The sequence below is a fragment of the Dioscorea cayenensis genome, chromosome 1, assembly GCF_009730915.1.
Source record: "Dioscorea cayenensis subsp. rotundata cultivar TDr96_F1 chromosome 1, TDr96_F1_v2_PseudoChromosome.rev07_lg8_w22 25.fasta, whole genome shotgun sequence".
In the NCBI taxonomy this organism is placed as follows: Eukaryota; Viridiplantae; Streptophyta; class Magnoliopsida; order Dioscoreales; family Dioscoreaceae; genus Dioscorea; species Dioscorea cayenensis.
This window is the reverse complement of record NC_052471.1, coordinates 25960056-25984165: the sequence shown is the minus strand read 5'-3', so window position 1 is coordinate 25984165 and position 24110 is coordinate 25960056. Positions and strand designations below refer to the sequence as shown.

The 24110-nt window shown below is 35.5% G+C and overlaps 1 protein-coding gene across 3 annotated transcripts; it reads left to right on the top strand.

Moving 5' to 3' along the window:
• Positions 1–5663: 5663 nt before the first annotated feature.
• LOC120261101 (acyl-CoA thioesterase 2) lies at positions 5664–23657 on the top strand. Of its 3 annotated transcripts, none has more exons than XM_039268815.1 (18): positions 5664–5798; positions 5939–6031; positions 6166–6233; positions 6451–6532; positions 6847–6893; positions 6983–7108; positions 7397–7474; positions 8044–8131; positions 10017–10129; positions 19475–19537; positions 19615–19670; positions 20532–20630; positions 20719–20775; positions 21304–21405; positions 22656–22704; positions 22788–22857; positions 22953–23044; positions 23502–23657. In XM_039268815.1, the coding sequence occupies exons 1-18, from the start codon at positions 5783–5785 to the stop codon at positions 23514–23516; spliced, it is 1314 nt and encodes a 437-aa protein (XP_039124749.1). In that variant the 5' UTR covers positions 5664–5782; the 3' UTR covers positions 23517–23657. The 3 variants fall into 3 exon arrangements, with proteins under 3 accessions (XP_039124749.1, XP_039124739.1, XP_039124730.1); XM_039268805.1 differs by lacking the exon at positions 23502–23657 and adding an exon at positions 23148–23394; XM_039268796.1 differs by lacking the exon at positions 23502–23657 and having other exon boundaries at positions 22953–23394.
• The last annotated feature ends 453 nt before the right edge of the window (positions 23658–24110 follow it).

Sequence of the window (24110 nt, the reverse complement as noted above, 5' to 3'; positions counted from 1 at the left end):
TGCATAAGGTTGAGTATCACTAGTATTGATTCTAGATAGTTTCTCCACAATTTGTCTTCGTCTTGATAAGAAATTTGTCCATATCTAATTCCAATAAATAATTTAATTTAGCTTATATAATTTCTAAATAACAAGAACATATATCCAAACATAAATATACAATCATTTGATTTAAACTTCAATTAACATTTAATTGTTTAATTCAACTTTAAGAAATTTCAATTACATTATAAGAAGGCTAGATTGTATTGGTATATCCACCTCACTATATCAAAGGTTAACACTACCAAGTAAGTCATAAATAAGAAAAAATTTCATGGGAAGAATGGAGAAGCAATTAAGGATTCATTAATTATTTTCATTGGCTCTTGGTTTAGTTGCCTTAGTGTTCTATAAATCAAATTTTAATATGATTTTTATGAGCTAAAAAATGGAATTAACATTCTAGTTGAAGCCTAGATATTTGGTGTTTGAGATCCAACGAGATGAAAAAATGAGAATTATATTAAAATGATTATGAACTCAGCATCAAGTACTTGAATAGAATTGGATAGGATGTGATTTTAAAATAATTATGATACAAAGATTTTAAAAATCAAGAATTTGGATTATAAATACATACTTGGCATGTAGCAGGCAACAACTCAATGATAAGAATTAAAGCTCCCTAATTTAGTGATTCGCACCTCCGACTCTAAGCTTCAAAATACCAAACGAACGAGAAAAACATGACAGAGTTATAAATTTGAGACCTGAGCTATGGAAAAGTGAATTAATTTTTTATAATAGATTTTTTTATATACGTCCTTAGACAATTCTTTAATTGCATTTATATATATATATATATATATATATTATTTCTTAGTTTTAGTGGAGGCAAATTGAAAAAAATAAAAAAATTTAATGTTATCAAATGAATTTTTCAAAGTTGAGTGGGGCAACTGCCCCTACTGCCCCCATTCTAGATCTGTCCTTGCCAACATCGTGAAGGATGACAAAAACTGCGCTGATGTTGCTGTGCACAGCTTTACCAGTGCAAGCCTTCGACGATTGCTTCATCAGCTTTCCCTTCGTTGTTTTTTGCTTGAATGATCTCGGCGATCCCTAAGTCCAAGACGGATTACGGTGGAGGGAGGCATTTCTATCCTATAGGCCCCAATTAACATTCTGATTCCACCAAAGTTGACATAACCACGAGTGACCATATCACATATTTTTTCAATACCAAATTTACAAACGCATTCAACAAAACATAGAATTTTGTTATACTGCATCTATAGTTGCATCTAACTACGAAATATCATATTTGACTCTATTATATTTTAAAATTTAGGAATTTCCAATTACATTGTTACTTAGAATCCACGGTATTTAATATTAATTTTAACTAAATGCTATTTTAATGAACTTGTCTGAAATTCAGGGATTTTTATTAAATTGTTATTGAAAATATAAGTTTTAATTTAAAAGTATATACTAGTTAATATTAATTAGGTTTGATCAACTTAAAAAAAAATCCTTCAGAAAAATTTGGAATAATCTAACCTCACTAAAATTGATATTTTTTTTTATCACTAAATAAAAAATAAAAATTTAAAATATTTATTTTAATTGGTACTAACTAAAAGCTAATGTTAAATAAAAGGTTTTCCCCATTAATAAAAAAATATATAATTTTAATGTTTAAATATTTATTTTAATTAACTCAAATGAAAATACTCCCAAAATAATTTGAAGAATCAAACCTCAACAATATCAGTAAACCTGTCATTATATCGAAGTAAGATTAATTCAGACCATTTAATTTAAAATTTTAATTCATACTAACTATAAAAATTTGGTTAATTATATAACAAAGCAATGTTATCAAAACCGGACCGGCCCGACCAGTTCGACCGGAAAAACCGAAAATTGGCCATGAGGGCGGTCCGGTTACATGCATTGACTCGGCCATATAATAGCTCGGCCAAAAACCCGATAACCCGGCCGGTTAACCTGGAAACCGGTGACTCGGCCGGATCAAACGGGTTAAAAATACTAACGATGGTGAGAGGAGATGGTGTGTGGCCGGAGAAGGTGAGGGAGTTAGAGAGAGAGAGGTGCGGCCGGAGAGAGTGAGAGAGTTAGAGAGAGAGCGAGACAGGAAGAAAAAAGGGAATAGTGGGCATATTTTTATTTATTTATTACCTTTTTGAATTGTGGTAATTGCCAAAAACCCCTTAACAATTTTCTTTATGGACAATTACCCCTCCTAACTTTTAGTATCCTCAAAAAACCCCTCTTTTTTCCTCAACTGACTTTTCAAACCATTATGCATCTAACGGATAGAAACAGAATCAATTAAAATTTTCATGGACAATATTACCCTTGCTTGGGAAGTTGTGGACAACCACTATATAGTGCGAAATGACCATCATGCCTATCATGTAACCACTTTGGCACTTGAGAAGATAAAACCAGAAAGTAAACAAGTTTTTTTTAGTATTCATCTTTATTGGCGAAACTTTTTTTCTCTCTTCGGCCTTTTATCTACTTGCAAGAGAGGACCTGCACTTCTTTCCCTTGTTCTCCAAGCATTTGATCCCCAAAGATACTGTGTTATGGAGAAAATAGTTACTAGAAGCAAGCTTCCTTAGTACCTATGTTGTCATTCCTCGAACGCAATGAGGTGAACTTTGCTCTCCTCTCATTTCTTTTTCTCCTTCTTACCGAGTCTTGGATGCATTCTTTGGCTTTCAATCTCGACCTTGGACCTCCATCGTCAACTTAACTTCCTTCTCATGTTGGTAAGCTTCTTTCTTTTTCTAGTTTTCCGATCTTCCTTCTTGCTTTAGAAACTATGGATTCCTATTCAAGTCCATGCTCCAACAATGGGAATGGAAGAAGGACCACCTTCGATGGATTCTGATTTCAAGTCCTTGTTCAATGTTGATGGGTCACTGGGCTTACAATAAATCATTAAGAATTTGTGTTATAGTTTTACCTTATATGTTAATTCGTGATCCGATTAAGTTTAGTAGTTTCGCTTTAATAGTTTTGGGTTGTTGTTTTACGAATACGCTTTTTACGCTTTAACTATCTTGTTTCCGCTTTATCAATCCCTCGGTTTATGTTTAAGTTAACACGCTTTTCGCTTTAATAGTCTTGGTTTTTTGTTTAACAACGTTGTGTTTAAATTACCTTGTTTCCATTTATCAATCCAGGTCTGTGTTTAAGCTAACGCGCTCATCCATTGCAACATAGATCACATAAAAACAATCACATGGGAAGCAACAATAACCATTCAAATCGATTCTAGCCAAAATCAAACAACCAAAATTACTAACAAATCAATAAAATGATCCAACAAAGATTCGATCTTCAAAGTCAAATACCAAAGCCATCACCAAATCAATTAAACAAAATAGAAAACACAAGAACAAGAACTTTAGGGAATCGGAATGTAAAAGAGTTATCTTTTCATAGATATATGGATCAATCTCTCCGGCTCCGAGTTGAATGAGGCGGCTTAGAGAAATGATGCAGCTTTTCGCCTCCCAGCTTTGCAAAGCGAAGGATTAAATGCTCATTTGCATATTACCCCCTCAAATCCTCTCTAATTCTCAATTAATTCTTGTTCACAACCTCTCTCTCTCTCTCTCTCTCTCTCTATCTCTCTCTTTTTTCGTTTCTTTAGTATTAAATGATCATCTAATTTATCAGATTATTTGCATATTACCCCCTCAAATCCTCTCTAATTCTCAATTAATTTTTGTTCTATAAACTTTAGACTATTTTACCGTAATCCTTTAAATCATACAAATTTCTATCAATATTTCCCTTTAAATTTAAAAATTATTATCCCCTCAAATCCTCTCTAATTCTTAATTAATCCTTGTTCGGGTTTCAAAATTATCTTTATTTAAAATATGATTTAATGAAATGTGAATTTGAATATGAGTTGTTAGAAGTTGAAGAAGTAAATTAAATATAAAGATAAATTTTATGTTTTACGTTTAACAATAGTTGTTTTTGTTTAAGTTATCTTGTTTCCGTCTATCAATCACAGTTTCCGTTTAATTTAACATGTTTCCATGTAACAATCTCGGTCACTGTTTAAGTTTACTCGTTTATATTTATCTAATTACATTAAAGCACATTGTTAAATGTTTTACTTTTAATTTGTTGGGTTTCAATAGTTTTACAATATATGTTAATGCGTATCTGATTAAGTTTACTAGTTTGTGTTTAATAGTTTTGGTTTCTATTTATGAATACATTTTTTACATTTAACAATAGTTTTTTGGTTTAAGTTATCTTGTTTCTGTTTAAGTTAACACGCTTTCCGCTTTAATAATCTTGGTTTCGCTTTAATAGTAATTATTTTTTTGTTTAAATTACCTTGTTTTCAGCTTTAATTATCCGGATTTGTGTTTAAGCTAACGTATTCCCAACAATCACCCCATGGTAAACATTCCAATAATTTCAAATTTATCTATACAAAAAAAATGGACATAAATCGGATGAATAGGAATTAAAAAGACACACACATGTACCAATTCAAAATCTCCAAGGGGATCGACATAGGCCCTAAATCGGTCCTCCATCTCAAGCCTCTTCCTTCCTCTCTTACAAAACACCTCATACCTCTCACCCTCCTCATCCTCCTTGCCCCATCAGATTTCTTCGGTTCTCCAAAGCACAGCACATCCCCCATCGGTATATCGATCATCGCCGGTCTCTTCCTCTTCAAGGCTGAGCCGAGGCCAAGCGAGCCTTTCCCACCCTACTCCGCCGCCAAACTAGAAAGCAAATCCAAAGAATCCATAGCAACAGAAGGCGGCGACGAAAACGATCGAAGCCCACTAGAGATGCACGGTAAGGCTCAAGGTCTTCCAAAAAAATGTTTAAAAAGAAAGAAAAAAAAACTGGGTGATTTGATGGTGAAAAATACAATTTTCAAAAAGATGATGTGTTTTTTTCCACTATTGCCAAGGGTAAAGATGGAATTTAATTAAATGAGCTGGACATAATGAGCTGCAGGGGGAAAATTTGAAGTGAAACAAAAAGGAAGGGTTGTATGGCAAATTCAGAAGTCAGAGGGGCTGTTTGGGAAGTTTTGAAACTGTTAGAGGGTAAAAAATAATTTTCCCTTTTGAATTTTGAGTCATTAGAAAGAGAACGGGTGAGAGTCCGAGAGAATCATTTAGTTTTTTAAAATATTTTATATTTTTAAAAATAATGATATTATATTAAATTAAATTCTAAATATTAAATTTATTTGTATTTTAGATATTTTAAAAACAAATTTTTTTGAAAAAGTGAAAAAACAAAATCTATATAATTAAACTTTTAAACATATTTAATTGTGTTTTTAATTATTAAAATATATGTTACATTATTTTTATCATTATTAATTATTATAATATTTTTTTAAAATATTTTATTATTGATCCCCGGTTCAACCTGGTTCAATCCAGTCAAACTCATCGACTGCTTAACTCCTGAGTTTGGCCGGGTCTGATAACCTTGATAGAAACAGTATCCATAAATGTTCTCCCAATAAATAATTCTGTCACAATCAAGTCAATTTCAATCACCAACTAGCCCTAAATAAATAATAAATAAATAAATTAATTAATTAATCGATAAATAAATAGATAAAAGTATTTGGAAAAGTTGATCCGACGGAACACCAGAACCGCTTCCATTGAAGAAGAGGAGACAAATTTACACTGGTTCTCTCTCTCTATCCCGACTTCGAAGTTCGAATCACCGCCGAAGAGTTTGAACCTCTCTCTCTATGGATCGAGAAGCAGGTTGAAATCCTCTCCTTCTTGACTCTCTTTGATGTTGTTTTCAAAGTTCAAATCCTTTTCGTCATGAAAATTAGTTTCTTTTTGAAATCTATCTTGAAAATTGCATGCAATGAGGGATTTTGCTGTTGATTCTGGTCTAGTTATCGAGTTCTTGGGACAAGTCCCGCTGCTGCAGAGGCTTCCAAGCTCTTCTCTCATGAAGGTCGCAGAGCTCGTCCAATTCAAGTCGTATGGTAAAACAAATTTTTGTTTTTTAAATTTTTTTTATAACTTTTGTATGTAATTGCTCGATCATGTTTGAAGAATTGAGCTTTTTGGGTGTTTTTTAAGGTTAAATTATTGGTTTCTTTTTGTGCTCTGGTTGTAGATCACGGTGATTATGTTGTTCGTGAAGGGGAAACAGGACAAGGAATCTATTTTATTTGGGAGGGTCAGGTATAGACTCATAATGTTAACTTGTTTTTAGGATTCAATTTCGTGTTGTTGTGTATTACATAACGTGTTAGAGGAATCATTTTTATTTTGGTGAATTAGGGTTATTTCATGTAACCTTTCTCATAGTTGAAGTGTCATGGGTTGCAGTTATACCTCATTTTTGTGTGTGTGTGTTTTTTTTTAATAATTGTAGCTTGATAACATCATTGCTTTTCAGGCTGAAGTTATTGGACCATCAAATGGCGATGAAGGGAATCGCCCGGAGCTTTTGTTGAGAAAATATGACTATTTTGGCTATGGTATATCATGATGCTATAATCTTCTCTCACCTTATATTGTGGAACTTGTTTTATGCTATGGAAATTTCTACTGTCTGGATAGCCTTGATTTTGGTGCAGTCTTCTGATTTTTCTCTCATTTGTGTTTTCACTACTATCAGCTCAATTGCTCTTATTCTTAACAATAAATATGACATATATTTTCTGTAAGTGCATTGTAGTTTATTATCTACGTTGGTGATCCTCATGGGTTTTACTGTGATACTTTATTGGAAGTTGATCATTTATTGTTCATAAGTTTTGAAAGATGATATTGAATGCTATGATAATTACAGGTACTAGTGGTTCTGTTCATCAAGTCAATGTAATTGCGTTGTCAAAGGTATATATTTTTATGTGGTTAACACAAATTTTACTCTGTTTCATATTATCTTTTTCCTATTTAGCCATCTGATTAGACCAATGTGGCAGCTGACTTGTTTGGTTCTGCCGCATGGGAATGGCAATTTACTACAACCAAAATCAATATGGAATGCAGAAGGAACACCAAAGGACTTTTCCCTTGTGGAGCATATATTGCACTTGGAGCCCATTGATGTAAGCACAACATTTTATTGTTGATTATTCTTGTAATTGCTGGGTTTTTCATTTATATAGAGATCAAGTTTTGGAATATGCCATTTTAGTGCAAAGTTCCCATCTTTTCTCCTTGATTTTGTTTAGAAACTTATTTTAAACATTAGAAAACTTTAATTTTTCAAAGATTTCCTTATCCTGCTATTTGGTGTGCATTGGTTGCATGATCAATAAATTTCTGGTATTTTCTAACCTTGTGCATTCTTTGGTATATCAGATTTGATGATGGTTTACTTCTTCTTATTATAGGCGGATATATTTCGCGGATTTACTCTGCCTGATAGTCCATCATTTAGACAAGTTTTTGGAGGTCAGTTTATTGGGCAGGTAAGCTGCAATATATTAATTTATCTAACATATCCCATAGACTAACTGAAGCAGCAAGCAAACATCTTTTGCCTTTTTGTAAGCTGAAAATGAAATTCACAACATTGATCCTTAAAGTTATAATGCTAGTATAGTGGGAGTAGTAGATTTCCCAATAGATTGTCATGGTCCTCCACTTCTAAATGTTATTTTCTTATAGATCAACTGGGATGCTGATCTTAGACTAAATTGCTATGTTTTTGTCAATGAAGAATCATCACTATAGCAATTACAGTTCTAATTGTGTCTGTCTTCTTGATATTACAATCCAAACTAATACTTTCCTTGATAGAGCAATAAATCATGAATCTTGAAGTGCCACAGCTTGAAAAAGAAATGTTGTAATTTTATGGCAAAATGACCAATAAAAAATTTCATAGATATATCATCGTTTTGTGTTATTTAATTGGAGCAATTAGTTTCTTTAATAATGTCTTGGCAGGAATTTTCTCTGAGGAACAGTTTAATGAAGTTATGGTATTTATTTCTTACATTAGTAATATATCAGTTTTCCAAATTTTCCCATGTAGGCATTGGCTGCAGCATCCAAGACTGTGGATTGCCTTAAACATGCACATAGTTTGCATGCTTATTTTCTTGTTGCAGGAGATAATAACTGTGAGTATATGCATAGTCCAATCTATCGACTCTTATTCTTTATTTCTAATATTCATTACTATTTGGAGCCAGTCCATTTATGTCAAAACAATGTCTAGGTTTCATTAAACTGTGTTTAGTGAGAATACCCCCTTTCTACAATGCTTCCGTATGACTAACCTCTATTTGTTGAGATGTTTCTTATTATTTTTTTTTTGACATGTGCATAACATACCCCTATGATAAATACTTTTGGTTGATTTTACCCTACTTAGCTCCTTATCTATGGACCTCAACTTTGTTTATGTTTTAAAATATTTACTCAACTCTTAACTTAGAACAATTTCTTTGTTCGATTTATGTGTAACACTATTAATAGTCCATTTTGATATTTTGCATCAAACAAATGATAATGCTAAATTGCTTGAATTTATTGTTCCTTTCAGACAAAATATTAGCATAGCTTATGCTAATTTCCTGCTAAGATACATGAAGTGTCCTGCTCTAGCATTCTTGAAAAGTCTGATGCTTATTTGCTAATTATGTTCCAAAGTTATAAGTTCACTAATCTATGATTTTTTTTAATAAATACTATTATTTATGATATTTTAAAGGTAATAATTTTTTTTTTTTGGTAAAAGTTGGATAAGGATGAAGATTATGCTTGAAGACAAGGAATGATATGCATACATAGTTATTAAACCCTAAGCTCTAACCTAGATGCCTTGGAGCCTCGACGGTACATAACATTAAAGAATTGCCTTAAGGTGCTCACTTTGCCTCGAGGCTTTGATGATTTGTGGCGTGCCTTAGTTAAGTGCAACCTTTTTTCTTTATTTTATTTTTCTGTTTTTAAGAGCTAGTTATATAAGAGCCATAGATGATCATCAAATTATATCTCAACCCTTAAAAATAGAAGGGGTTTTTTTCCTAGTTTTTAAGGCCGGACAAATATGGGTCATCAGATGATCATCAAATTAAATCTCGATTCTTAAGAGCAAATAGTTTTTATTTATTTAAAGTTTTTAAGAACTTGATAAATATAAACCATTAGATTAAATCTTGGCCTTTAAAAACAAAAGGGTTATTTGTTTATTTATTTATTTCCGTTTTTAAAAGTTTGATAAACATGAGCCATTAGATGATCATCAAATTAAATCTTAAACTTTAAAAGAAAAAGGTTCTTCTTACTGTAATAGTATTTCTTAGTAGCTAGTAGCCTAGTAGTAGTAGAGTTTCTTTTTATAAATAGTAGTAGAGTAGTAGTAGTGTGACGATTTTTTTGTTACGTTGATAGTATGCTATTTTGCTCTATTCTTGTTTATCAAAGTTTGAACTTTAAATTTTGATTTGTCTTATTTTATGAAATTTTAGTATGTATTATGAAACTTCTTCTAAATTTTTTGTGCTTTGCTTCAGAAAAGCATGCTTATGAGGTTTTCGCCTAGCAATTTGACCCCTTGGCGCTTTGATGCGCCTTTCGCTTTTAATAACTATGTATGCATACCTAAGAATTGAACTTTGATATTACATGAAGTTATGGAATTAAAAATTATAGAAAATTTGTTTTTTTTTTTCAAATAAAAATTGTGCTGATCTGAATGTCTCAATTGTTAATTGGTTCAAGTATAGCTGAGGTGCAACTTAGGTGGTTATTTTTATATGACATCAGATATGATGACCTATACTGTTAACTAACATATCAGTTATTAGACATTGGCCCTCTTAGGTAGAGAAGGCTTTTGTTAAACCTTTAGTAAATAGAGTTGAAGCTCTACTTTTGTCATGTAATAGCTGTTGTTGGTTGGAAAGGTCTCTATCTCTTGTTTACCTGTGAATGAATCTTTTTCCTTACTAAAAGCAATATTTGTGACCATTAATTCCAAAATATTTTGTTGTTATGTAGTGCCCATTGTATATCAAGTTCATCGAGCACGTGATGGAAACAGCTTTGCTACTAGGCAAGTTGATGCAAAACAAAATGGTGTTGTTGTATTCAGTTTAATGGCTTCATTCCAGGTGACATATCATCTATATTTGTTATTTCTGTTTTGCTTATTGTGATATGCGCTGCTTTTCAATTATATGGTTAAACAATTTGTTTGAAAAATCACTGCTTTTCCTTTTCAATATCTTTTGATCTCAGTGATAGTTGTGTTTCTAGTACCCACGCCCTCATTTTAGGTTTAGGCAGGATATTATTGATAAATTTTAAATAAGTTGATAAAATATAAAAGAAGATAAACTCCATCATTTGAAAGGAAAATATTTTTCAATTACTCCACTGTTGTTAAGAGACTTATAATGGTGTATATATATACACCATAAAATGTACACAAGATAAAGATAACTAAAGATGACAATCAACTAATAAATCATATCACTAGCATAAGATAATATCCCATTAGATATAAAATTTAAGACCAAAAGTAGATAATCAACATTTCTAACTTATCTTCTTCAGTTGGAGCATGAGCATGCAATGTTCAACTTGAAAAAAGTGATAGAAATACAAGGGAGCAAAGAGATAGAGCGATGGGCATGAAGACGCGACTTTGATGATTCTAATGCTAGTAGGGCTGACAGAGGCACTTGCATGGATGAGCTGATAAAGCATGGATAGAGATGTGGGAACAACGCAATGGATGTAAACAAGGCGCCAGTGTAATCTTAGAAGATCTGCGGCTCATATTGTCTTGACAATGGCTGGGAATTTTTAGATTAGGATCCTGTTTAGATACCATGATAAAAGATAAAATGAAGATAAACTCCATCATAATACATAAAAGCAATGTTTAAAAAAGGTGAAAAGCGTACCTAAGGTGTTTTGCCTTTGTGAGGCTAGCCGTAAGCCTTGACTTAACTTTAAAAAAAATATGGAAAAATGTATAAAAAGAAAATAAATAGTAAGTAATAAAAAATCATAAAATTCATTATTAAAAGAGTAGTTGTCTTTAATTTTTCATGGTTTTTAATTTAAACTTATTTTATTCCAAACAATTGCTTGTAGTTGCTTCCAAAAACATAATATAGACTTCACCATCACTCACTAATCACTATCACGAACAAAAGTTTCTTCAAAATCATTATTTGCTTCATCTTCAACATCATCCTCTTTTCATTCGGATTCTGCTTCATCCACCAATGCTATTGGCCTTTTTCCTTTACGGGAATAATATTTATAATATGATAAAATATCGTAAGTATCACTTGAAAACTAAATAATAAATTAATATTTAATAAATAATCCAACTGTAAGACTGGTTCTTTTTTCTTTTCTTCTTTTCTCTGTCCAGTTGGTGATAACTCGACAACTCTTACATCTCTTTTCTATCTTTTGTTATTTCTTTGATAATTTTAATGTTTTAAGACCTTAAAAAAAACCCATATGGGTTTTGTAATAATTCCGGGCTGATTTATAAAAATCCAGGTTGATCCAAATTCTATAACCTAACTAGTTGAGGCTTTTGCCTCTCATGCCTCAATGCGTACCGCCTTTTGTAGAAGTGGTATAAACTTTAGATATTAAAGGAAGGCGTTTTTCTCATGGCAATTTTCTTATACCTTGCCTTAAGGTGTGCCTTGAGATGTATGCCTCAAACCCCTTTTAGACATTTCATAAAAGAAGAAAGATGATTTTTTGATTACTTTAAAATTCAAAAACGACTTTTTAGCGGATATACACAAATAGGACTCGCTACTTTGTGTTTTCCATTGGAACATACAAGCCTTTCGAAGAAAAGACTCAACACTTTTTTTCTTTATCTTGAATGTCATCATATAAATTTGTCTTACCAAGATTTGAGCACTTAAGACCTTTGGGTTACTGTTAGTGATATGTTTTTTAAGTACCATAGAGATTTGTACTTGTAAGGAGGCTTGACATTTGTTATTGTTCAGGTCACTGTTATTATGCCATGTAAATAGAGGACAGTTACTCATGTCCTTCATGTGACCCATATCACTTTTATGGTCTGAAGTTTTATTTGTACCTTAGCACCACCAAATGACTTTTAGGATATGCTTCCTTCTTCCAAATGAAGTTTCATGGGAATCATTTATAGATGAAGGCCACATCATCTTCTCAAGGGCCGAATTTCATTAGTTGGGACGTACTCAACCTTGATCAATGTCCTTGCAGCTTATACACAAGTGGTCTAGCCAGCATTTCTAGATAGATACTATTAAAGGGTGGCAAACATAGAAAGTGGCTCTCTAGAGAACTGTGAAGATAGGAAAAATAATTTGTATATCTCATTAGTAAAACAGTACAAGGGTATATATAGAGAAATATTAGGGTTTGTGGTATGGGCTCAATATGGCCCATTAGCTAAATATAAACTATAACATAACTTTAACACTTCCCCTCAAGTTAGAGCATATATATCGAGCATTCCCAGCTTGTTACATATATTACTAAAGACTTTAACATTTAAACCTTGGTGAAGATATCCGCCAGTTGCTCAGACGACTGGGTATATGGCGTAGAGATGACTCCCTTCAGTACTATATCACAAACATAGTGACAATCAACCTCCATATGCTTAGTATATGCTCATGGAATATTGAATTATTTGCAATGAAGATGGCGGCCTGGTTATCACACAACATATGTATAGGTATTGTGATGGGGAATCCCAACTCAGGTAGAAGAGACTATACCCAAACCATCTCACAAGCTGTCTGTGCCATCGACCTGTACTCTGTTTCTGCGCTCGATCTTGAAACTACATTTTGTTTCTTGCTTCGCCAAGTAACCAAGTTTCCACCGATATACGTACAGAAGCCCGATGTAGACTTTTTGTCTCCTCTATCGCCAGCATAACCCGAGTCGAAAATAGGCTGCAACGTCCAGGTGACCATGATTCTTGTAGAGAAGACCTTTTGTCGGGAGCTCCTTTAGCATATGCAAGAACCCTCAGAGCACCATGCCAGTGAACTTCTCGTGGCTCATGCATAAACTGACTCAGGAGTCCAACTGCGTAACATATATCAAGATGAGTAACTGTCAGATAAATGAGCTTACCAATTAGACGTCTGTATCGACCTGGATGGGCCGGATCTTTGAGAAATGGGGAAGATGTCTCCCAGAAGGATGGTAGCTACTCAATAGGTGCACTTTCTGGTTAACCCAATAAACCAGTCTCTTCAAGTAAGTCCAACACATACTTCCACTGTGAGAGCGTCATCTTTCTTTTGGCATGTGCAAACTCAATACTAAGGAAGTATTTGGGTAACAAAATGCTTCATTAAATGCTCCTTAGTCCTATGAATTCGATTGCTACCCGCCAACAAGATGTCATTGATATATACTGCAAGTACAACACATCCAGATGAATTGTTCTTATAAAACACAGAGTGATCCACATTGCACTTGCAAAAACCATATGCAACTGCAATTACACTAAACTTTTCAAATCCATGCACGAGGACTTTGTTTCAGACTATAGATCTCTTTCTTGAGCTGACAGACTAGATTCTCACCCGAGCAACATATTCTAAAGGTTGCTCCATAAACACTGTCTTAACTAAGTCTCCATAGAGAGGCATTCTTCATATTGAGTTGACAGAGTGCTCATGATCGTTTCATAGATACCGGCAGTAGAATGCGAATGGAATTCAGATGAGCAACCGGTGAAAAAATCTCAGCATAATTGACACCATAAGTCTGAGTAAAACCACGGGCCACCAACCGGGCTTTATAGCGATCAACTGTACCATCCGTTTTGTGCTTGACAGAGAAGACCCATCGCCAAGTGATGATGCTGGCATCAGCATGGTGAGGCACGAGCTTCCATGTATCACAAGATCAAGGCTTTCATTTCCTCATCCATTGCCGTCTGCCATTGTGGAAGCAAACATACATCCTGGTAGTTTCTGGGAATTGACTCAATGGACAATGAAAGAGCAAAGGTATGGAAGGATGGGTAAAGATTATCATAAGAAACAAAAAGTGAGATGGGATGTTTAGTACAAGAATGAATACCTTTGCGAAAGGCAATGGGAAGATCAAGATACAGATTTGCATGGTCCGGGGAGAGGATCGAAGGGGGCGGAGCTGGCGGTGGTACACGTTGATGGCGATGATAAACCTGTTCAAAACGGGCATCATCTGTATTCATTGGAGGAGGCGTTACACTAGGCACAGGCACAGGCGGAGGGACCGAAATAAGAATGAGGTGAATAATTTCAGATGACAGTCAACATATCGTGAGAAATTGAGTCAGAAAAAAAATGGTTGAGATTAAAAAAAACGTGACATCCATAGACACATGGTACTTCTGACTAGTTTGGTGAAACAAACTGTATCCACGTTGGGTGTGGGAATATCCAACAAAGATACATTTAAGCGCACGCGGCCGCAACTTGTCCAAACCAGGAGTTAAATCTTGAACAAAACCAACACAATCGAAAACATGAGGGGATAAGCGAAACAACTCGGTATTAGGTAAAAGACGACGTAGAGGAACCTCTCTCCCTAGGGGTGTAGAAGGCATACAATTAATAAGATAGACTGCAGTTAAGATAGCATCAGATCACAAATACATAGGAACGTTACGCTTTACCAAGAGAGCGTGCAACATCAAAGATGTGACTATGCTTTCTTTCAGCAACCCCATTCTGCTGAGAGGTGTGTGGACATGTGGTTTGATGAATAATCCTAAAGGACGTACACAGAATTTACAGGAGAAGATACAAATTCTAAAGCATTATCAGTGCGAAGACATTTGAGAAACGTTGAAAACTGAATTTTTATTTCCAAAATGAATGTTTTAAGGACATCAACAATAGACCGATGGTCTTATAACAAATATACCCATGACACTCAAGTTAAATCATCAACAAACATAACATAGTAACGATGACCAGAAATAGACGCGACTTTAGAAGGTTCCTAAACATCACAATGGACTAAATCAAATAATGACCGACTAGACAATAGAGTAGAGCGTTTAAAGGTAGAACGATGATGTTTACCCAATTGACACGACTCACATTGAAACGACTCGACCCGAAACCAAGGCAAAGTTTGCTGAAGACGGCTAAGAGAAGAATGACTCAATCTACAGTACTATAGTGATGACTCGGAGTTAGAAACAAAAGCTGCCAAACCAATATCTTTACACACCAACGTATACACGCCGTCACCACGGTTACGCCCCAAACCAATCCTCTTCACTGTCTGCAGATCCTGAAAAATGCAGTGAAATGGGAAAAATGTCACACTACAATTCAAATATTTGGTGATCGTAGAAATGGATAGCAAGTTGATAGGAAATTCAGGTATGAAAAGAACATCATTTAGTCTAAGCTGAGAGGAAGCCTGCACAACTCCCACTCTAGACATTAAGCACGATCATCCATAGGCATTTCTGCCATAGAACGAAAAACAGATAGAGAAAGATTTTGGAAAAAAAGGTTTTGTACCTATCATGTGAGGAGGCCCTAGAGTTAATAATCCAGGAACTGTCCCTGGAAGCAAGAAAAGCATTACTTGAGGAAATAGGAGAAGAGACTGTGGCGTGAGAAGCTGTGCCATGTAGGTGCTGGAACCATGCAAAGTCAGCCTGAGAGATAGTGACCAACTGTTTAGCACCGGAAGTGGGTGACGGATCGACCACCTCGATACTAGCATTGGTTACTGCTGGGCCACCATGCTTATCCCAACAACGATCCTTAGTGTAACGTGTTCGTCGATAGAAGGTACACACAAACCTACTCTGAGAATCACCATATCCAGTTCGACCACCATGAGAGGAGCCTTTACCACCACGCCCACAAGAAGCTAGGAAGACGGACTGATCAAAGGACACAATGGGCGATGGAGATGTGGATGTAGAAGACAGGCGAAGCACGCAAGCATAAACAGTAGCAAGATCAGGCATTCTCTTAGAACTCAAAATAGAACCCTTCACTTGGTTTTGCACCTTAAGAGGGAGCCCAAAAAGATATGCGATGACTGCAACTTCATTCCGGTAACGACGAAGGATAGTCAGATCAAGAACTAATGGCTGGTAAATATCTAGCTCATCCAATAGGCTACAGATGCGAGTGAAGAACTGAGGGGTGGTATGATCGCCTTGACAGGCTGTAAACAGTTGATGAGCAACTCAAAAACGTGGGAGATATTTTTTTGATTTCCATATGTCAATTTGCAAATCTCCCAAATTGCCTTTGCAATAGTCAACATCACCACACTTCGGGAAATATCCGGCTCCATACTACTGGTCAACCACGAGCGAACTGCAGTATCCTTAGCAAGCCAATCAACATACTTGGCATCCTTAGAGTTCGGTGAATATGCTGTGAGGTACGACGATTTCTTATGAGCCATAAGGAACTGCTCAAAACTCTGTGCCCAAAAAACATAGTTCCTCCTATTTAACTTTTGCGAGGTACAATGGAGATTCTTAACTAAAGAATCATTAGACGAAGACATGACGACGAAGAGACAAATCCTTTAGCAACGAGACAAGAGCTTTACTGGTGAGAGCTGAGGAACATCACCAGGTGCCCATAGACCAATGAGAACGCCGAGGGATGAGCGGCGGTTGGCTGGTAGAAGGTGGCAGTGGCGGGTGGAAGACAAGGGTTTGGAGTGGTGGTGGCGGAGGCTAGGGTTTTGGGTGGCGGCTAGGGTTTAACCCAGTGCTTTGGTACCATGTGAAGATAGGAAAAATAGTTTGTATATCTCATTAGTAAAAGTGTACAAGGGTATATATAGAGAAATATTAGGGTTTTGTGGTATGAGCCCAATATGGCCCATTAACTAAATATTAACTATAACATAACTCTAATAAGAACTATTCCTTCTCTTCTTTATTTTTCTTTTTTAGATACTGAAAAAGGGATGCTGCTATGGATGTTTACAATAAACTCTCAAGGTCAATCTTGAAAGTAAAAGAGAAATCCAAAGCTTTAATCTTCTACTGCTACACACACCTCATTAATGGCTTTGCATCAACCTTGGATGAAAATGAAGCAAAGGAGTTCTTAAAGCGCCTGAGTGTTAAATTGGTGTTTCTTAAGAATGCTTACAAGCTTTACACAATACATTCGTGCAATGGCCATCTTCTTTTTTGTGCTATGGCAAAGGGGATTACTGTAACGGCCTAGCCGGGCGCCAGATGATGGCTCGGCGCTATTGGGGTGATCTTGGCCGAGAGGAAGCGAGCCAAGAAAATTATAAGTATGGGAAGCCCAAAAGTTGGTTAGCACATGTGGCAAGGTAGCAACACGTGGGGTTGGTGCTGTTGAGGCTGGATGCCAGGCTTAGCAGCCGAGCATGTTTGAGCGGGATGCGTGACCGAGAGTGGTGAGAAAACCTGCTGCAGCTGAGGGGCCAGGCAGGTGTGGTCAAGAAAACTGGCACAATTGGGTGGGCAGCAGGTGCGTCTGATAGCACCGAGAAATCTTGCCGCAGCTGGGTGGGTAGGCAGGCATGATCGATGGCGCCGAGAAATCTTACCACGGCCGGACGGGCCGAGTAGGCGTAACCGAGAGACATGGGCGCCTGCGTGGAGGCTAGCTGCTATGTGTGCATGGTCGGGCGAGCACCTGTGTGTGGGCTAACTTCTGTGCGCGTGACCGGGAGACGTGAGGAGTGGCGTCCTCGCCTGGCCAAGGTCGTAGGGCGGTTGAGGCATGAACGGTTGCTCCAAGCAATTGCCAAAGTGATTGGACACGTGGCGAAAATGGTCAACATTTCTCTCTGCTCGCGCATGACCGGCAGACGTGCGAGATGGCGTCCGGACGTGCTGAGCCGTCTTGACCATGAGCTAGCGCGTGGATGGTTGCAACATGTGGTTGAACCATGTTCTCTTGGACGTGGCCACTAGGCGGAGTGGTGGAGCGGTTCTCAACCCATGTGGTCGGTTATTGTAACCGCTATGTTCTCTTAGGGATTGGATAAGGCCTTTAGCTTGCAATTTTGTAAGGAGGAATTGATTGATTGAGTGATCAATAAAGAGTCTAAATTATTTTGGGCTGCATATCTTTGTGTGTTCCTTTGTTTTGCTTTCGTTGCCTTTGTGATATTGTGATGAGGCGAGGCTTGGTTGGCTGCGAGCACGGGCTGCGTCATGCCATCATAGTCTTTGGAAGTAAAAAAAAAACTAAGTGTTTGACCTTCCATCGGTAAGACTATGACAATTACCATCGTGTCTTGAGTTGGTAATGATGATTTATTGGGTGGTTTGGCCGCAAAATTTACTGTTGGATGATCACGGTCGGAGCAAGCACCATGGATAGAGAGTTTCATACTTATGTTTTATTTAATATCCTTCATAACAAGCCTGTGTTCTCATAGCTTTGCAAAGAAGTATTATCCCATGATCAATGCGAAAGATGTAATAGCGTTAAATTTGAGAAAAGAAGATGCATAGCTTTGCCTTTCGCACACTTTGGACCCTGAGAAGATGAAAGGTACAGATAGTTGTATGATTGTTTTATAACAAGCGGTTGTTGCAAGGGCACTTGCCAATGATAAAATCCTTTGGTTACACATTCACTTTCCCAAGATCTAGAGCCCGCTCTGGTATCATGATAAAAATTAAAAAAATGATAAAATATTGAAAAATATTAAACCCCATCGGAAGAAAGAAAGAAAATTATTCCATTACTCCAGTCTTTTAGAGAGTATATATGCATAAAACACGTACAAGATAAGGAAAACTAAAGATGATATCAAACTAGTAAATCAAATCACTAGGATTAGATAACATTCTCTAAATAGAGATAATATTTAAGATTAAAACTAGATAATTGATGTTTCCAAACAATATAATTTTAGTGTGGGTGGCCTTATTTGTCAATGCTCCTTTCTCTGAGGTTTGGGTTGCTCTTGTTTATTTCATTATTTCTGCGCATTCATTTCTTTCCTCGAGTTGCAGTCCACCAAGAAACTTCAATTACTAAGATACTTCACTTTGTTTGGTTGAAATGGCAAGATGTATCATGTCAATCTTTGCACCAATGGCATTTCTCCTGATACCGGAAGACATGTCACTAGAAGATTGTTGTTTTCATTCTTCTTTCTCTAAATCTCATGCCAAAAAAACCAATCCTCCATATCTCTAGGTATTAGGGACATGGTAAAACTCAAGATTTTACAAAACGAAAAAAAAAGAAGTGTGCATTCAGTCCGAATTCAGAATGTTAAACTAGTTTGAACAGGAGATGGATATTATTCTTAACTAGCTTTCTACATAATTGCTCACTAAGAATTTGATGAACTCTGATATCTCTTTGAATTTGTAATTTATTAATGTTCTTTCAAACTTTTAGTATGTTAATGCTATAGATTATAAGCTCAAGTTCTTGCATGCGGTCTGGCTAATAGCTTACATTGCCAACTTATTGCAGAAGAACGAAGTAGGATTCGAACACCAAAATTCCTTGATGCCTCTTGTGCCTCTTCCAGAAACAGTTAGTGGCAATTAACACATCTCTTACGTCTGCAAAGCATTTGAATCTGGCTAATATTTTTATTCTTTTCCATGAAGCTTCCATCAATGGAAGAGTTACGAGAGCGACGCCTTACTGATCCTCGGCTCCCCATGTAATGTTCACACGCATGCCACATTATTATTCTAGATTGCCCATTCTTAGTGTGCTTCCTTGGAATATATATGCCTTTTCTTTGATGAGATTTTCTGTTGCATCGTTTCCCAATGATCCTGTTAACAAAAGAAGCTGTTGTCATCATTATATCTATATCTTTTTCATAAATATGTATATGGCATCTACATTTGAAAAAAATGGTGTAAAGTCTTAGATTTTTGTAGGCACTCCATATTATGCTTTCGGATAATTCATCTATTCATGTTAAGCAACCTGAATATATTATTTCCTGTGCAGTTGCTTCCAATAGAATTGAAGGACAATTCTTTTGTTTAATCCAGAAACATGCATTTAAAAAGTAAAATCATTGTTAGTGGTATTGATTATTTTAAGCATGTGAGTGCTCTGAATTTGTTTTTTTAATTAATTTATTATGAAAAGTAAACATGCTACGTAGATATAGGCCACCTTTTCCTGCCAGATGCAGTAAGCAGCTTGAGGGTTCAAGATCTCAGTTTAATAAATCTTCCAAGTGAAAAAAAATATCCTGTACCAAATCCTGATGTGTAACTGAGTTTTTCTGCCATTGGCAACTATGACTTGTAGAGATCTTGTAAACTAGTCAAGACATCCTACAATAAGTGAAATTAATATGTTTATATGATGGAGAGTACAATTATTATACTTTTCAAGGCAATTGTAGTTGCTTTATATGATAAATACATGATAAAAAGAATCTTTAAGAAATCTTTATTGAATATGTCAGTGGACTTAGCACATTTTGGGTTCTCTTGCTTATATCCTGTTCTAAATATCTTGAATTTTGTTATATAATTGAATGATAGCTAGCAATTGGCAGGGAATATCGCAAGACAGTTGCTAGAGAAAAGTTTGTTCCCTGGCCCATAGAGATAAGGTTTTGTGATTCAAGCAGTTCAAGGAGACCATCTCAACCAAGGTTGATCAAGTACTTGTCAAGTTCTATCTTAAAGTATGGTTATCGTCCTTGAGTTCTCTGATGTTGATTCGAGTTATTGATATTGCAGCATGAGGTATTGGTTCAGAGCAAGGGGGAAACTTTCAGATGACCAAGCTTTGCATAGGCAAGTTGGGTTGATTGAGTGTTTCTTTAGTCCACTTACGTATATCTGCTTAGTGGATTTGGCACTAAACTCAGTACAAACTCATGCTAGTTTTCTCTTTGTTGAACACTGGGTTTTCATTGTTAATTTCATGAAACTAGGTGATTTTTTATTCCATGACTAATAGTTAAAGAAAATGGTAAAAAGCATGTGCTTTCTTGCTTTTTTTAAAGTATTTGTGAAGTCACTCATTTACCAACTTGGTTCTCAAAATATGATGCTGAATTTCTTGTCATGTGGTTTGTAATATTTTTAATGGTATCTTATGTAAATTGTCTGTTACCTTAGTTGGTAATGCTTTCTAATGTATCATTATGCTCTTGCAACTACATTTCGTTATTATCACGTACTTTTGGTTATGTTTGTCATGCTTGCTGTTTATGTATTCTTGCCGCAGATGGTTTCATTTGACAGAATCTGTTTTTTGGTTTTGAAAAGCATGTGATTCTTACATGCATGTTAATTTGTTGAAACTGTTTCACATATCAGATGTGTATTAGCTTATGCTTCGGATCTTTTATTTGTTGGTGTGAGCTTGAATCCTCACCGGCGGAAGGGTTTGAAGACAACCACCCTCAGTTTGGATCATTCGTATGTCCCTAGAACTTTTCATATGTTGCTCTACTTAAAGTTACGTTGTTATGCGCACTGTTGAATCAATTGTTAGTCTGTAGAAATCAACACCTGTAATGGTACTATGGTTAGATATTAACTAATCCAAACATGCACATGATTAGAGATGGCAAATTTTCATGGGTCTTTTGGTTGCCTAATTTACTCAGAAAACCTGTTCAGGAAACTTTATTATAGGGTTTGAAACGGGTTTGGAATTCAAAACTAAAACCCAAGTTGGTCATTGGACTGGATTTAGAATTTGGTTCTTGGGTACACAAATCTTGATCCTGCGTGATATATCTCATGGATACCTGCCATGGAAGCCCTGATACCTAGAACTGGAAACCCAAATATTATATTTTTCTATATATATATTTATACCTGTGTGCGTGTATAACATTGGAAGCTTCGTTTTCAAATTAATTAGTCACTAATACTTTACATGAATATTATAAATTAAATTATAATAAAATTTTAGCTAATTCTTCTTTCTTTCCATATCATTTTTTTTTAGATCTCAACTCTCATTTTACACACTAAAAAAAAAAAAACCCGTCAGTCTTCTCACATTCTGCTGTTGGGTTCAATTTTTCAGCGTTCTTTTTATCATCATTATATTATCTATGTTGGTTTGCCTAAGTAGTATCATCTTTCCCTTTTAGTATTTGATGCATGTAGATGATATTTTTATTTTGTGTAGGCATATAACCAAATACTGGTATTTGAAACATCTGACGGGTTCAAGATGCTACAGATCTGAGATCCGTCTTGTAGGAAAAGTTAGACAGGTGCAGGTTTAAGAATTGTCTTTTCCACGAGTACGTTTGACATTACTGGTCCACACATGATGATCTCCCCAGTGGCCCTTTAAATTATGGAATTGCTGCTTCTATTGATAGTCCAACTCAAGGAATTTGCTTAAATTGGTGTAATTACAAGATTGGTGCTTGAATTTAAAAATGGGTCTCTTTGGTCTCAAAACTAACAAAAAAGTGGAAAAGATAGACCAAAGGGTCTGATATTTTCTTCTGGTTGAGGGACTAAAATGATCAGCTGAGAGCTTACTGATGGAACGAACGACATATGAACAGTATATTTTGAGTTCAAGAACCCAATTGACCAAAAATTCTTAGTTCAAGGGCCCTGTTTTGTGATTAGGCGCTAGTTTTGCTTTCTAGTAACTTTTTCTGTTATAATATGCTATAATTTTTCTTTAATCTTTGTAGGATTTGGTTCCACAGAACTGTCAAAGCTGATGATTGGTTGCTATATTCGGCAAGTACCAAAACACGTTCCATGCAATACTTGTGATATTTACAGTCCTTCATCAGACTAATGCATATTTTCTTGTATTATAGATAGAGAGCCCATCAGCATGCGGTGGTCGTGGATTTGTGACAGGTCTCATGTTCAACAGGAACTGGCGAGGTAAAGGAATATTATTCTACCTGTGTTTCTGAGAATTCTGAATTCATAACTCTGTGCATGGCTCATCTAAGAGAGTTGCTTTTGTGTAAATACAGCTTGTTGCTTCATTGACTCAAGAAGGTCTTGTAAGGAAATTGAAACCGTTAACTGGGGAACTCAAATCAAAGCTCTAATAATGCACTTGCAGGTGAAGAAATTATTTCATTATTATGATAGCCCTTATGAATATGCTGGCCATTGTTATTGTGCTGGATTATCGTCTTATTCTCAAATTTGTCTTGTTGCAACAGCATTTATCAAATGCTAAAATATATGCTTGATTTTGACATGGAAGTCTCGTGTGGAGATATAGGTGAAATCCTCCATCAGGAATTGTCGTTATTTTGTTGCTGTTTGTTTGTGCCAATACTTGAGTGAATGCTTCAAGTATATATGAAGGTTTGGGTCTGCAGGGCCACATTGCCTCAATGGGATAAATCTGAATTTATTATTCCATTTGGCCCAGTTGTGCAAAATAAAAGGGGTTATGCTTAATAAGTTACTGTCAATTTCCCTTTTCTAATTCTCTCTTCAATTGTCCTTGGTTCTTATGTATAATCATCATTTAGAAGAGTAATATTGATGCATTAGTTTTAATATTGCAGTTAAAGGTTTGGTGACCCCTTTTGTGAAAGAGACCTCGTTTTGTTCAAGACAAAGTCAAAATGTGTTATTCTCATAAAGGTTTAAGTTTTATTTTTGTCTGTCCATGGGCTTTTTAGGGTCTATTTTTCTCAACACCTTAATTATGAAATGCTTCTGCAACCCTCAATTGCATTTTTATCATAAGTATGCTTCATATTGAAGAACTCTTGACTTGTAACTGGTTGATGGCCATCAATTCAAGAATTCAAATGATAATTATGATATCCTTATCTTTGTAAGGTGCAAGGAAAATGAGTGAATTTGTATATCCAAAATCGGCCAAATGGTAGAAACATAATAGCCAAACAAATGATTATTCTTAGCCAATGGTTTTGGGAATAATTTTATTGTTAAGATTGACTTGAAAAGTAATAAGAGCATTGTTTATTTACCGTTTGGAACCTTTATACCATTGGGCTTCAAAACAACATCCTCATAAGGACTAATGTCACTAATGAAATGCAAGTACATGTGCTGATCAAGTAATATAAGATGCTAAAGGTAGGGTTATTGATTCACGAGGAACTAGAGAATACTAGAACTAATTCTCAGCTCATCAATTGGCCTCA